Source organism: Syngnathus scovelli, chromosome 3 (assembly GCF_024217435.2).
Source record: "Syngnathus scovelli strain Florida chromosome 3, RoL_Ssco_1.2, whole genome shotgun sequence".
NCBI lineage: Eukaryota > Metazoa > Chordata > Actinopteri > Syngnathiformes > Syngnathidae > Syngnathus > Syngnathus scovelli.
Genome location: NC_090849.1, coordinates 22417909 through 22432220, shown reverse-complemented (window position 1 = coordinate 22432220; position 14312 = coordinate 22417909). Strand labels below are relative to the sequence as shown.

The 14312-nt window shown below is 46.8% G+C and overlaps 1 protein-coding gene across 1 annotated transcript in view; it reads left to right on the top strand.

Moving 5' to 3' along the window:
• Positions 1–14312, top strand: part of LOC125994202 (ADP-ribosylation factor-like protein 15) — a 47038-nt gene that overhangs the window by 11362 nt on the left and 21364 nt on the right. Inside the window, exons 2-4 of the mRNA XM_049763438.2 lie at positions 5959–6103; positions 6979–7038; positions 12017–12225. Of these exons, the coding sequence (XP_049619395.1) occupies positions 5959–6103; positions 6979–7038; positions 12017–12225 (414 nt within the window). The remainder of the gene's footprint in view (positions 1–5958; positions 6104–6978; positions 7039–12016; positions 12226–14312) is intronic.

Genomic DNA, 14312 nt, shown 5'->3' with positions numbered 1-14312 from the left:
GGGGGCCCCTCCAGCTTTGATCCTCTATATGGGTATGGAAAAAACATCTTTTTGCCCAACAGTTTGCCCACCAAACCAAAGTTTTTGCCGCCATATGCTAATGCGCTCTAGCTAATCACCCTTTCCAATTACAAGATTTATATACCATAATGGTGTCCCGTGGCTCCCCTCCATTCTCCCCCCCCCCCCTCCGGATGTCCCACGGAGTGAAGGTGTCTTTGCTCTTTGAATGCAGCTGCCATGCCACCACCTCAGCCTCCTGCTTTCTTGTACAAAAAGAGAAAGCAGTCCTTGGGTGGGCCCCTCAATGCCCGTCATTGTCTACCTAATGTACTTTTGCAGAAACACACAGCGGCTGCCAGGTAGGCTCCAGACAGATAAATGTGGCGGGCGGGGCGGGCGGGGTGGAAACGCTGGCCCCTCAAGACCCCGCGGTCTCGTTGACCTGCTGCGTGGGCTTTGGATTATTTTAAAGGACCAGTCAAGTGAATTTATTTGTTACACACACCTGAAGGTGAATTGCTGAAAACAAGACGGCTTAAAACAACATAGCATGCCGTTAGCTTGTTAGCTCAAAAACACCAGCTCTGTGTTATTTAAATTTCCCCCACGGGGGTGACGCCGTCGGATGAGCCTGTCGCAAGTCGTCTTAATTTAGCGGCTCAAACATTGAACGATTTGTAAGCAATAAGAAAGTGACTAGACAAGGTAGCATCGATTTTTTTTTTATTTTTTCCATCAGGGCGTGGTTACATGCATCGGTAGAGCCACCGATTGAAATCAGAAGGTCCAATTAACCTGCATATATCCTAGATCATCATTGAGAATAAATTGAAAAATCCTTCACCTTTACAAAACATTTTGAGAAGCATACATCTACCTCCACACGCTATTAAAATACGATCTGATGTTTTTGACGCTATATCTTATATATCTGCGCACAGGTAAGCTAACCTGTCGTCTCAATGTTTGCCCGAAGCCACACTGAATTAACTGTCGCCAAATTACACGAAATTCACAGCATTGTTTCGGCAATATACATGTCAAAGCCTTTGCGGCGGCTATTGGCTTTGTACACTTGTTTGCGTGTGTGTGTGTGTGTGTGTGTGTGAACCATAACAGCAGACACTTAGTGCCACATCCAGATGGTGTTGGGAACAAACAGGGCTACGCTGTAGGACCCCTCAATAGGAGCGTCTAGACTGGTCCTTTAGCAGACAGATACAGCCTCCCATCAAATTAGCGTTTGTCAGATTTATGGTAATGGCCTGCAACAGTCTTCCTGTCAGTGACATCAAGATTTACAGCACCCTCCACCCCCTAACACACACACACACACACACAGATTCTTCATCCTCAGCACTTTTGCCCCCTCGATATGCGTCGCTTCCATTTCACTTTCTTTTCACGCACCAATCTCTTGGCTTCAGAACAACTCTCATTTCATTCTGTAGTTGAGAAGTTGCAGTTGTGTGTGTGTGTGTGCGTGTGTGTGAAGTTAGTGAGAGTGCTGCGAGTACCCCGGTCTCACAATATTAAGTGGAGGCAAAAAAAAAGAAGAGCCACACAGGGTGGCAAAAGCACACAAGCCCCCTTCTACCTCCGTAACAATGGCTTGTGTCAAGGTTTCCGGTTAATCCTCTGTGATGAAGCTTGAGTGTTTTTTGGGGTGAAGGGTTGGGCTGGTAGGGGGGTGAGGTGCTGGTGTTGTGCAGCTTGGGGATTTAAGGGGGTGCTAGCTTGGTGGTGTCTCAGAACGACAAGGTTCTGCAGCAGACACTTTATTGATGGTGGACAGAGAGCGAGTGAATGTAAGTCGCCAGGCCCGGCCGGTGGGAAAAACCTCCCGACCCCCCCCCCCCCCCCTTCCTAAATAATAATGATGCCAAGCAACCACGTCGTAGCAGAACGATGGGACTTCCTGTGAATGGGAACCAGAAAGAAATTGATCGCTGTCCCATTTGGCAATACCTTGTGATACGAGTGAAAAACATGTCCAAATTACTGTGCACGTTATGTTATACTTTAGTCATCAAAGTTTTTTTTTTTTTTGCTTATTTTCTTACAAAGTGCACATTTCATGCTTTTTTCAAAAATTCTACAAACACTACTCATCACATTACTAATCATGATCATCCCACAATTCCCTTTTCATTCAATTTCAAATGGAATTTCAGCACCGCATGGCTCTGCGCTCTGAAGAAAAGCCAGGGGGCGCTCTAACTTCACTGTAGCTCTGCGTGTGTATGTGCGTATGCGTGTGTTCCAGCTTGTCTCCTTGTCCAGACACCTTAGCGTCAGGGCAGTAGTGTCGAAAGCTCTGAAATGAAGGCCAGACAGAGACAGACACAAGTGGAGTGAGTGGGCCGAATGAATTGGGCAGCAGACGAGAGACGATCTGGCTTCCTTCCGTAGAAGGGAGGGCATCCATCATGTGCCTGCAAAATGGCGACAAGAAAATCAGCTTTAAAACAGGCTGGTGGGAGGGGGGTTGTGGGTTGTTTTGTCCAGCCAGGTAAGACACGGTCTGCTTCCCCATGCAGACGGGATATCGAGCCGCTGCAGACGGGGTCGTCTTCTTATTCCTCCGCGTGTGTCATTTCAATCCACTCCGTCTCCGAGATATCACCTTTTCAGCCATCCAAGTAAACAGTGGACATATTCTACATTCATTGCGTCGTTCCACACCACTGGAAGCGCCATTGTTCAGGCGCAGAGTGTCTCGTATCCCCCCCCCCCCCCCCCCAAAAGGTTCTCGTCTACGCGTGCGTGTGTGTTAGTGCGTGCGTGCGTGTCTGTGTGTTTGCACAGGGATCTATTTCTGATGTGGGGGGTAATGACTGGCACCTGTTTTAGTGTCCTTAGTTGCCCATCATTTTTAAAGCGTAGTAAATCTTGAATTTCATCGCCAGCGCCTACAGACAAGGGTGTTACCGAATGTGCGTTTTGTCTGTTTTATTTCGAATTTGGCTTTTTGCCTGCTTTGTGCCGCGTGTTCTCAAATGTGTTAACACTCGGTCTTTAAGATGCTTAAACAACTTTTTAGGTTCCTTTAAGACGCCCGTGTGAACGTTTTCATTCAAATGACCAACGAATAATCTGATTTTGACAAATTCTGGTGTGGTTGGGCCAGTTCAGCAAAAAAAAAACGGTTGTAATGACAATTAGAAACACATATGGAATTTAGGAGAAAAAAAAAAAGATGTTAATTGGAGACTTGTAATTGACGCAGCATCAACGAAGCATGGGAAGAGTCCTGTTTGCCGCTCCGTGTGTCTTGCATGTCTCTCTCGCCCCTTAATGAGAATGGCATGCAAACGCGCCCCACGCATGCACGCACTCACGCACTCACGCACCCTCTTCCTTCCCTCACTGTACTGAATCCCACCGTGCAGCCCCCCACCCAGCTTCAAAGAGGCAAATAACAACAACTGAAGGGGGGAGTCGGGAGAAGATGAATGAGGATGAATGAATGCCCCGACCGACCCCTCCCCTCCCCTCCCCTCCCCTCCCCTGCTCCTCTCCCTTCCATCCCCGATTGACTGTCCGTTTTCTCGCATGCCTCCACTTTCTCTTGTTGGCTTTGCAAGCCATCCCATCCCGGCCCGGCCCGTGTTCCGACTGCGTACATGCACCCTAATCCTCTGTCAGGGTGGACGCCCATATAAAGGAGTGTCATTTCCAAAGGTCACAAGTGAGCCCTGCACACAAGTGCTGTCCCGACATGTCGCCTGAAAAAAGAAAAGGAAAAAAAAAATCGGCTCGGGAGCCAGTTCGTGGAGATGATTTGCAAGCGCTGGTCTCTCGCATGTCTTTCTCTCCACTCGATGAATGTTTCCAAACCTGTCGTCAAGGCAAATGTTTGACATCCGAAAAATGGAAACGTAATTCATGATTATTTACCTCAACAGCATTTATTTTGCTCCTATATGTTTCATTATTTTGAGTTGATCACATGTCCCATCAAAATCTCATCTCAGTCAGTCCAACTTGATGCCCTATGGTGTCCCAACGGTAGCCACCGAGTGAAACGTGAAGCGGTCCGCTCGCGGCGCTAGCGGCTTCCCTCTAACCTACATTTATTACCTCTAAAAATACAAAAGGGGGTTTTCTAAAAGCAGCCCGGCCGCCCCGCCGGCTCCTCTCATGTCCGACCGACCGACCGTGTGTATTTACAACGCCCTGAGCATTTTCCACGGCTCAAACACGAAAAGGGCAGATGGACAAACGGTCGTCTGAGGTCAGCCTCTGCGTAGGTTTTGGCTTGTCTGCCCTTTTTAGCAGAGTTTAAAGAACAGGCAGGAATGTCAAAAGCTTCAAACGTTTCCGAATTTCAAGTAATGGTTGCGAGTGTAATCTCGAGCTGACGTGACCTTGACGCAAACCAAGCCGCGTCAGCAGTTGTCTTCACTCTGTTTAAGCTCTGGTCCGCTGCCAGTTATTCAAATCTTCTCTTTTTAGGAGAGCCTTGATAAGGGGTGGGATCAAAGATGGCCGCCGCCGCGCTATTTCTATTTTGCAATCGCTTGTTTCCATAAAGACCAGTCAATCAGTTTTCACGGCAACGGTGAGGTAATGTCTCGACGGGCCTTTCAAGGAATCACAATTCAGACGTGAGACAATCAATAAAAGGGCCTTACAACACTTGCACAACACTTTCATCATCTCCCGAATGTCGAAGCCCGGCTCGTATTTCTTTTTCTCCTTTTGACCAAGATGGCCCTCGTCAATCTGGGCGCTGTCAAAGCGGGGCCAGAGGTTGGAGCTACCATTTCTCTTGTTCGCAGTGACCTCGCTGTGCATGGGGACCCCCGGGGTCAAGCCCCGGCTGCATGCGTGCTTCTTTAGTAGCTCAATCTTCACTGTACGTGAAAGTAAGACGTTTGGCTCCGCTCAATATCGGTTTGGAACCTTTTTGCCCGTCTTTGCGGAGGCTGAGATTTCATCCTGGGAAGTGGTGTTGCGGACCAAAGCATCCGAGCAGAGCCGTCAGAATAGAGACACCTCATCTAGGTTGCAAAAAAACGTTTTCTGGAAATGTTTCTGATCTTCCCATTTATCTGGAGGAGGAGCGCTGGGTTCACGGAGGAGTCGGTCGGGGGGGGGGTCGGGTCGCTCAGTCAACGTCTGGTTTTGTTGAAGCACATTCGCCACATCTCTATCAAACCGGCAGCTCTGTTTTGGAGGCATCTCCGTCGTGTCGTGAAACCGAGAACTGGATCTCATCCCGACACCGGTCTGGGGATGATTCGGGTTCAAAGCGCACCATCCGAGTCTCGTCTGTTTAATTTTTTTGTTTTTATACTCGCTAAGGTTTTTAATGACATGCCCGAGCACACCTGGAGAATGCGCTCGCTGCCTCGCATGTTTTCCTTCCCGTCAAGCTTTGATTGAACAGGATAGCGCCGTCTGGAACGGGGTCATCAACTGACAAGAGCCGTGAGCTTACCTTGTTTTGACCCCCCACTCCCCCCCACCCACCTTGAAATGCGATAGGAGATGCTTAAGAGTCACGGTGTGTGTCTCAGACGGGTTAGCGAAAAAGGAAAAGTGGATCCTTCCACACAAGTTAAAAAGATCTCATTCACGGTTCACACCGCATTTGCCGCTTAATGTCTCACAGCAGGTCGAAAAGACCTGGGCCACGCGTGATTCATTAAGTGTCAGGTCTGCCTCTGGTTGACATAAGGGCCCAATCAGACAGGGTAGCCACACACACACAAATAATTCCACGCAGCCTCTCACAATATGAAAAAGTTGTCGGTGCTACTCTGATAGCAGAAGGTTCAACAGTTGGCTTACGCTGACATCAGCTGCCACCTTCTCCAGCTCCTGAAGACAGCCGGGAGGCCCCCCGAGACTCTTCCGTCCGTCAGAGCTCTCAAATGCGCTTAATCGCTATCCCAGTCGGGCCGAAGAATCCCAGTAGATCGACGCTCGTGTTTGTTTTTCTTTCAGTGTTTCCGGGCACTGTGCTGTAAAGGACCGCCGCCGCCGAGACCCGAGTACGATGTGGTGTGCATCGGCCTGACGGGCGCCGGAAAGACCAGCCTGCTGTCGCGCCTCTGCAGCGAAGGCGGCGACCGAGTCGTTCCCACCACAGGTATTTGGACCCGGATGAAATATGTCACCTCTGCCGTCCGATAATTGTTTTTCAAGCCTTGAACTACGCTCCCCCCTTCTATTATACTGTACGCTGTCCTTCAAATTGGAATCAAGCCACTTATTCTGCTTGATGGATCTGTCCAAATCCTTGTTGCGAGCCAGCGGCCCATTCCAACCTTGCGGTCTAGCGGGGAGGTGGGTGTTAAGTATGTCCAGAAGAGGAGGCTCTCCCGGTAGTCACCGCTCCACTTTCCATCCATGCAAGCCCTCAAGGTCGCCGACATTCCTCTTCCCTCCTCACCGTCGAGCAGAAATCCCATTGCACATTTAGTCCCGAGTGGAAGGACGTCTCTTTTGGAAGCAGGTCGTTCAAAGGAGGAGAAAGAAATCTGTCTGCACCTGCCGTAGATAGAAAAGGATTTTGGTAAGGTTCTCTGAAATGACATTTAGCTGTCAGCACCACGTTTGGCTGCCAAAATGGATTGGGAAGAATTGGAAGTGATGCATGCATGCACCGTCCGCCATTTCCCACCTGCATACTTTCTTACTCTTGTAATGCTCTTAAAAAGACATCACTATCAAACAAAAAAGCCTTTGGGTCTTCAAATACATGTCGATATTATTTGGACGTTATCCAGATGCAGTCTCGCCAGAAACCCCCACCCCCCCTCCCCTTTGTGTTTTCTGTGCTGCAAACTGCACTACACTCATATTGTCTTCCAATTTGGACCACACAAAATGTTGTTGCTATGTCATACAAATATGTTTTCAATCTGCGTAGCCGGCCGCCAGCAGAAATACTTAGCGAATGAGGGAACAAAATGGTGAATTATTTAGCAGCCTCTTTGATTGTCGTTTGTGTTTCTCTTTTAGGTTTTAGTATCAAAGCAGTGCCATTTCCCAATGCCATCTTGAATGTCAAAGAACTTGGAGGTAAGTTGCTTCATTCAGTACTGCAAACATTATTTGTTTTTACTTTCCCGTATACCGTCTTCAAATTGTCATTGTAAAGGAGGCGAAATTGTGCCCCCCCCAACCCCCGATAGCGTCACTCACCGTCTTGCACCCCTGCTGACATCAGAGCTGTTGATGTTTTCAATCTAAACGCTGCGATTCCTGGAAGTGCCTAGCACTCGAGGAAGCCTTTTAACAAGCACAGATTGCAGGATCTTGAAGTGGAGAGGCGTAAACACACGGAAAAGGCAACGGGGAGCCCCCCCCACCCCCCCTCCCCCTTATCTTACCTTAAAGGGAGCCTGAGGCAAGGGGCGCCCAAAGTCGTCCTACTACCACCAGCCCGGCCGGCAACACAAGACGTATTGTTTTGTTAAATGTTGTTCTGATTGATGTTGATGTGTACTCACCCAACATGGCCTCCTGAGAAGATCAAACACGCGTACAGTACATACAAAGAGGCTGTGGAAGAGCGCCGACGTGAGCGCTACCAAATTTGGGCAAAGAGGATTTTCTGCTTTGGGTCAAAGCTGCTCTGCTGCTTGAAAATAACAGTTGACTTGAGGATGACACTTTTGATTTAAAGGACTTTGCAAGGATGCCGGAATCGAATTTGTCCTTTTGGGATGCTGGAATGGCTTCTTAGCAACCATTGGCTTTTGTTTGTGTGTACAAAAGACAGTGGAACAAGTTGTTATATTCATAAATCCCCCCCCCCCCCCCCCCCTCCCGAAAAAAAAAAAAAAAGGTATGATGTTATGACGTCTCCACTGACACACTTCCCGCACGTTTTGCTCGACTGCAGACTTTGTCCCGAACGCGCGGCGTCGTTCCATTTCGCCCGATTAACGAGCCCTTGTAACTTTCTGGACACTTTGTCTTTCTTCATTTTCCGCCCCATCCCCACAAGCGGCTTTAAAACAAGCAAACACGCCTGTGTTAGCTTTGTGATATTTTGCATGACTTTGCGATGATGCGGAAAAACGATACAAGATGTGTGCCTAAAAACGCTTTACACGCTACATTTGTAGCTTGTCCTGCTCACTCAGCCTTGACTAAGGCACGGGGCAGAGAGGGGTCTGGTAAAACGCAAGAAGCACTTTCTCCGTATTTCCTTGTTTTTTTTGCAACACTCTCGGATGCCTATGACGTAGGAGGAACTATGCATCGAGTCTTGCATATACAGTTGGTTGTCTTTTAAGTGCAAGGGGTTCAAAAGTCCATCGCAGCTTTTGAATTAATGATTTGCCTGTGGATGAACGTGGGAAAAGACACATCGGGAGTTTGCAAAGCTTCCGGACCGAATATCGCTTCAAGAACACTCAGTTCTACCAACATAATTAGCAAAAAAACGGCAGATAATGAATAAATAACTAACAAAGTAGGCAAGTTTTATTCTTGAAATGGCCGTTTCGTTTAGATGGAGGCTTAGCATCGGGTTGGGACTAAGTAAATTGAGCCATAAAGCACAAATGCATGTTTGCGACGGGCATTTCAAGAGCGCTCGCAAGTATTATGGGCATCATACATCAGGGTAAGCTTCTTTCTGGTTTAAAGGACAGCTTGAGCTTACGACAAATCCATCCGGGCCAGTGAACTCAAATGCAGAGAGAGTTACACACTGGGCTTGAATAAGACGCTTAAATAATAATTGAAGTCAACATATTTTACAATCAGCTGTATTTAGGTTGTTTTAGTTTTTTGAATGTTTTATTTATCAAAGTTGTACTAAAATATATATATATATATTCAAAATCTCTTTCAAAAAGGTTACATGCAGACGTCAAGTTAAAAGCGGCAAAATTGTACGAAACAACAGTACAGAACTGGAAAAAAAAAGAATCATTAACGACACTGCTGCATGTAGTTTCATTCGGTGATGCTTTTGCGTACCACTAGAGGGAGCCCAACTAGCGCACGATGACTGGCATTCTTTTGCTGCTACGCTTCACGTCTTGCCACTTTCAGGAAAATACAGTAAAATGCAATATTCTCAATAGTACTAATACTCCCAATAGTAATAATACTCCCAATTCTGCTCAATTACAAATTTACCTGTGTCCAAAAAATATTGCAGCTCTGACAAAGGTGCCATTTCGGTATCGAATGTGCTTTTCTGATTGATCTCTAACAATAACGTCATGCAATGTCAAACGATACATTTTCTCTGACGTCTTTATCAAATTGTGCATTGCAGAGGGAGACGCGTGTCTCATTTTGTTCAGAGGTCGCTCTGACGACTGCAGCGAAACGCACGCGTTGAATCAAATCCTTTTCGGGTGACAAATATTTGTAACGCAGCCACTGTCAGGTGTGTGTGTGTGTGCGCGCATGTGTGCAAGCCGGACTATGATGTGACGTCAAGTCTAGACAGACCATTTCACAGTCTGCTTTGATGCCACACTATGACAGCTGATGAAGAGGTGGTCCAAATAATCCACAGTCATCGCTGGCTGTTGTTCTTTAGCGTTTGTGCCTGTCATAAATGGAAGCACACTGGCACATTCGCCATATGCACATGGCGGACACGTATTTTTACGTCCTAAAAATTGCACAGTATTTGGAAGCAATTCATTGGAAACTCCACCAAGGTGTTTTGTTCTCTTCATTTTCTTTGTTCCATTTGAAATCTGAAAAGGGCGACCCCCCGCTGTTTTATTCAAAAGTACGCTCTACATTTTCTACCAACTGTTTACGTCGAGCACCGTATGTCAAATATTTATCGGTCTCCCACATGCGTCTGCACAACGCATGTGTCAGTCCGGGACTTCCTGTTTACTGTTGACTTCCAAACAGCTGTGTTCCAAACGTCACGACTCCAGATCCGCCCTCGGCTCGTTCGTCAGCCGAGTAAGCAAACTGCCAGAGCTGCTCCTCGACACCCACAAAGTCTCTGAAATCGTTTTGTTTACGGAACACCTTTCATTCAGATTTTCCCCGTTTACAAGTGAGCCCATCGGACAAAAATCTAGACTCGTGATTACCAAAGTTTTTATTCAAACGACCGCCTCCAAATTTACTAAGTACAGTTTGAACTTAAAGACTGCACGTTGTTTGGAAAAACAAAAAAATGATCAAGTCATTTAAATGAATCGAAATAAATGAAGGTACTGAAAAGTTAGACAACTGAATTGTACTTCTAGAACTATAATGCTTTAAAATGATTTCAAATAAAGTTCAAGCCACTGTGACATTCATTCATTCATTCATTCATGATTGAATTCATCCATTAGTCGGACAGCAGCAACATCATCCCGCATTCAATGAGGCGCGCTCGCTACCATTTTTTGGGAATCACGGCGACTTAATGCGAACGGCAGGTGCGCAATCCAAGGATTGTGCGCACGTGTGTTTGTGTGTGTGTGTGTGTGTGTGTGTGAGATGTTGTTGAAAAGTCTTCCAACAAGCAAACAAAAATCCATGTGTACCCCCAGATAAACAAAATGTGCCAACGTGGACTCCATTAGTAATGTCGGGAAGAGCAATTTGTTTTTGAAGGGATTCTCAGTAGCTCCTGACAATATGTTTTTGTTTTTTTGTGGTTCACCTTAAACGTGTTGCAGACTTAATTGCCTTTTTTTTTTTTTCGTTAGTTGTTGAACCCTACCGCACCACCGCTGGAACATTTGAGCGCTGTTTTTGACCGGGTTGCAAAAAAAAAGAAGCTTATTTTGAATTATTTTACGAGGTAAAGCAACACGTGCGTCGACACCCGCGATTCGCTTTCAGCGATCTCTCGCTGACCTCAAATAAATGAGAATGCGTCACGTTGATGAAGTTATTTGAATCCTTGTTTGAGCTTGTCTTCATCTGCATCTGCCAGCAAGCGAGGGCTGACAAAGTATTTCTTGGCTGCTTGAGCTGGAAGGGGGGACCGGACCGGTTGGGTGGGCCGCTTTGACGTGTTTTCCTCAGATCAGACGTTAGTTAAGCCATTTGATTCCGCAGAGACCTCGCTTTGACCTCTCTTTGTTAACGCTTTCCCCCCTTTTTCGACACTTTTCACCAGTGTTATAATTGTATAATGCAGATGAATGTGTTGCGGTCCAAATGTAAAAAAAAAAAAAAAAACTTGTCGTGGAATTCCTGGTCTTGTGCCTAAGCGACGACTTCCTTCAGAGAAGATCGCTCTCGATTTAGATCCAAGACAGCTGCACTGCTGTGTAATGTAACAATGGTTCGAAGTATTCAGACAGTGTAAGAAAGAGAGCCCAGATCTTCCTTTAAAGACTTCCTTGAAGATCTGAACGTTATTCCAAACACCGAGATCTTCCTTTTAAGACTTCCTCGAAGATCTGAACATTATTTCGAACGTGTGACTCGTGATCCTGCCTTTAGAAGTCCTGCCGTCACACCAATAGGTGGCAGAAGTCGCCAACGAGACGTGACGGACACGGCAAAGATGAGAGGGGGGTCACTCTCAAGTGGCACTTGGTCCAACAGCTTTCCTCTTCAGATGGAGGTCTCAGGGGGCGGCGGGGGAGGAAGTAGGAGGACTTTGTCTTTGGCTTTTTTCAACTTGGTCATTTCGCATTATTTCAGATCTTTATTATTTGGGAACTTTGCAGTATCTCCTGTTTTTCTAGCTTCTTAAGTTCTAACATTCTTAATATCTGCAAGAAATCATGTCGCTAAAAAAGTATTTGTGAAACTCTTCTTGAAATTGTCGATTGCGGTTTTCCCACATGAAAAATCCCCGACTGTTTGTGCGTCCGTTGACATTCACTTTAATAGGGAAAGATGAACAGTGTCAAGTCATCATTAGAAAAATATTGAGTTCTCTCTCCTTTAAATTTGTTATTTCATCTTTGACCTTGAACACATTTTACCTTCAGGAAGGAATAACGCATTTCATTTTTCTTTCCCTTCTCTACCCCGGTGCCCGTCTGATTTTCTTCCATGCCAGCGCTGACATCAGTAATGACAACGACTCCCTCCATCTAATGTCCTTCCGCAGGAGCTGACAACATCAAGAAATATTGGTGCCGCTACTACCAGGGGTCGCAGGGTGTCGTCTTTGTATTGGACAGCGCTTCATCAGACGAGGACCTTGAGGCGGCGCGTAATGAGCTGCACTCGGCCCTGCAGCACCCTCAGCTCTGCACGCTGCCTTTCCTCATCCTCGCCAATCACCAGGACAAGCCCGCCGCAAGGACGCCCAACCAGGTAACCCGGGGCCCGCCTCGGCGCCCGCCGCTTTTCCACTTACGGCAATCCGAACGGCTGATAAAAACGTACAGATTGAGCCGCTATTTAACCGACGTGCGACCACTCGATGGATGAATTGTACAGGATGCGGACTATTGACGTGTACCCTTGGGATATGGCCACTAGTCCAGGCGACATTGTTTGATCGCCAGGAATAGATTCACGTAGAACACAACACTGACAATGGAAGATTAAAAAAAAAATAAAAAATAATTATAGCCACCAGTTGTGAGCGTCGTCTTGGCGTAGGATGATTTGCGATGCGAGCTTTCGAGTTATGAGCGCGGTCACGGGACGAGTCAACGCTGTATGTGTTTGGGCTCAAAAACAAACGGAACACTGTTATTTATTTTGGCTCTTAATCCTTGCTAGCAAACGGTGTATGAAAACGTTTTTGGACTGAGACACCAACTCTCCTTGAAGCACATAAACCTGTTTTGATATTTGGCTGATTATTGTTTGCAATCAAACACCGGAACAGCATCGTTGTAACGCAGCGACATCCGTTCGTTCGTCCATCCGTTCGTTCGTTCGTTTGTTCGTTCATCACCGCATTCATTGATTTGTTCATTCGATCATCCATTCATTCCTAACTCCTGTATAAGTCACCGAGTAGGACGTGGTCGTCGTCACGGCCAAGTCAGAACCCTCAACATTTGTCTTGCTTGAGAATTTGTTGTTCTGGCAAAAGAATCCTGAAAGTCATGGAATAGTCATGTAGTTATAGGTCGTGTTCTCACCTCCCTGCACGACACAATTAATCACTCTTTGTGGAGGCTGGAATAACAAACAAGGATAGTCTGCTCCACCTGTCTTTTTTTCTCTCTCTCTCCCTCTCGCTGGCTCTCTCTCTCTTTCTCTCCTCGCCAGCGTAGGATGTTATGGCTAGCGTTGCCACTACGACTCTCGCGGATGTTTTGAAAAAGCCTTTAGCCTCGCTTTCCTACAAACACGTTCACTCACTCACTCACTCACTCACTCACTCACTCACTCACTCACTCACTCACTCACTCACTCACTCACTCACTCACTCACTCACTCACTCACTCACTCACTCACTCACTCACTCACTCACTCACTCACTCACTCACTATTTTAATGTCTTCAGGGAGGGCCATCCGTATTTCCTTGCTGGGGCCACCGTTAAAGGGACGGACGGGGAATGGTCTCTGGGAAACCTTAGTGAGAAAAGTCCTCCAGCAAAGCGGAACCCTTTGACTGCCCCCCCCCCCCCAAATCAGTTTAACTGGGGTTAAGTCATTAGTATGGATTGATTGCATTTGTGCACAAGTCACAACGGTCACGGAAAGCCGCTAATCTCATTGATGCTTTCAATCGGCAGCTCGCGCTAGCCACAACGCGGCTCTTTTTGTCGTTGCCCGTAACGTTAGCCCGTTCGTGCAGTGTGGTGGCGACTGGGCTTACTGGTCTTAGCGTGATGTGTCTGTCCTTTGCCCATATTTGACCCTGGCTTGTATCAATTTCTCGAGCTATTGACTTTTTGCAACTGTTTGCAAACACCAATGACGCGTGCGGCGCCGATGGATGTCGCCCAAAGGCCTCATTTGCACTTTGTCGGTCGGGTTCAACCGAATGACTTCTATAAAGTAGGTCTGCTTCTATTACCGATTTGATGTGTGCCTCGCTCAACTATGTCAAATCCATCATTGGGAATTTAAAGCTTTGATGAGCGCCGTGCTATTTATGACCCTGCTAGCCCTTTCTCAGGTTCCCCCCTGCTCATTGCGCTCAAACTACTTTTGATACCCCCCCAAATTTGGCTCACAATCGTGTGTCAGGATAATTTCAGGACTGCCACTTTTCTCCTTTTAAGTAATCGCCCTGGAAACTTGCACACTTTTCCAGCCTCATCGTCGTCACGCGTGCCTAGCTTGGTCTTCCTGGCCGCCCACATCTTGATCTTGGGAAAGAGGCAAAGGAAAGGACATGTGGATGTGTCGTCTGCTCCAAAATGTCGCGTTCAAAATTCAAATTTTGAATCCAGTACTTTATATTTGATATCCTGCAACCTTTCCCACACACCT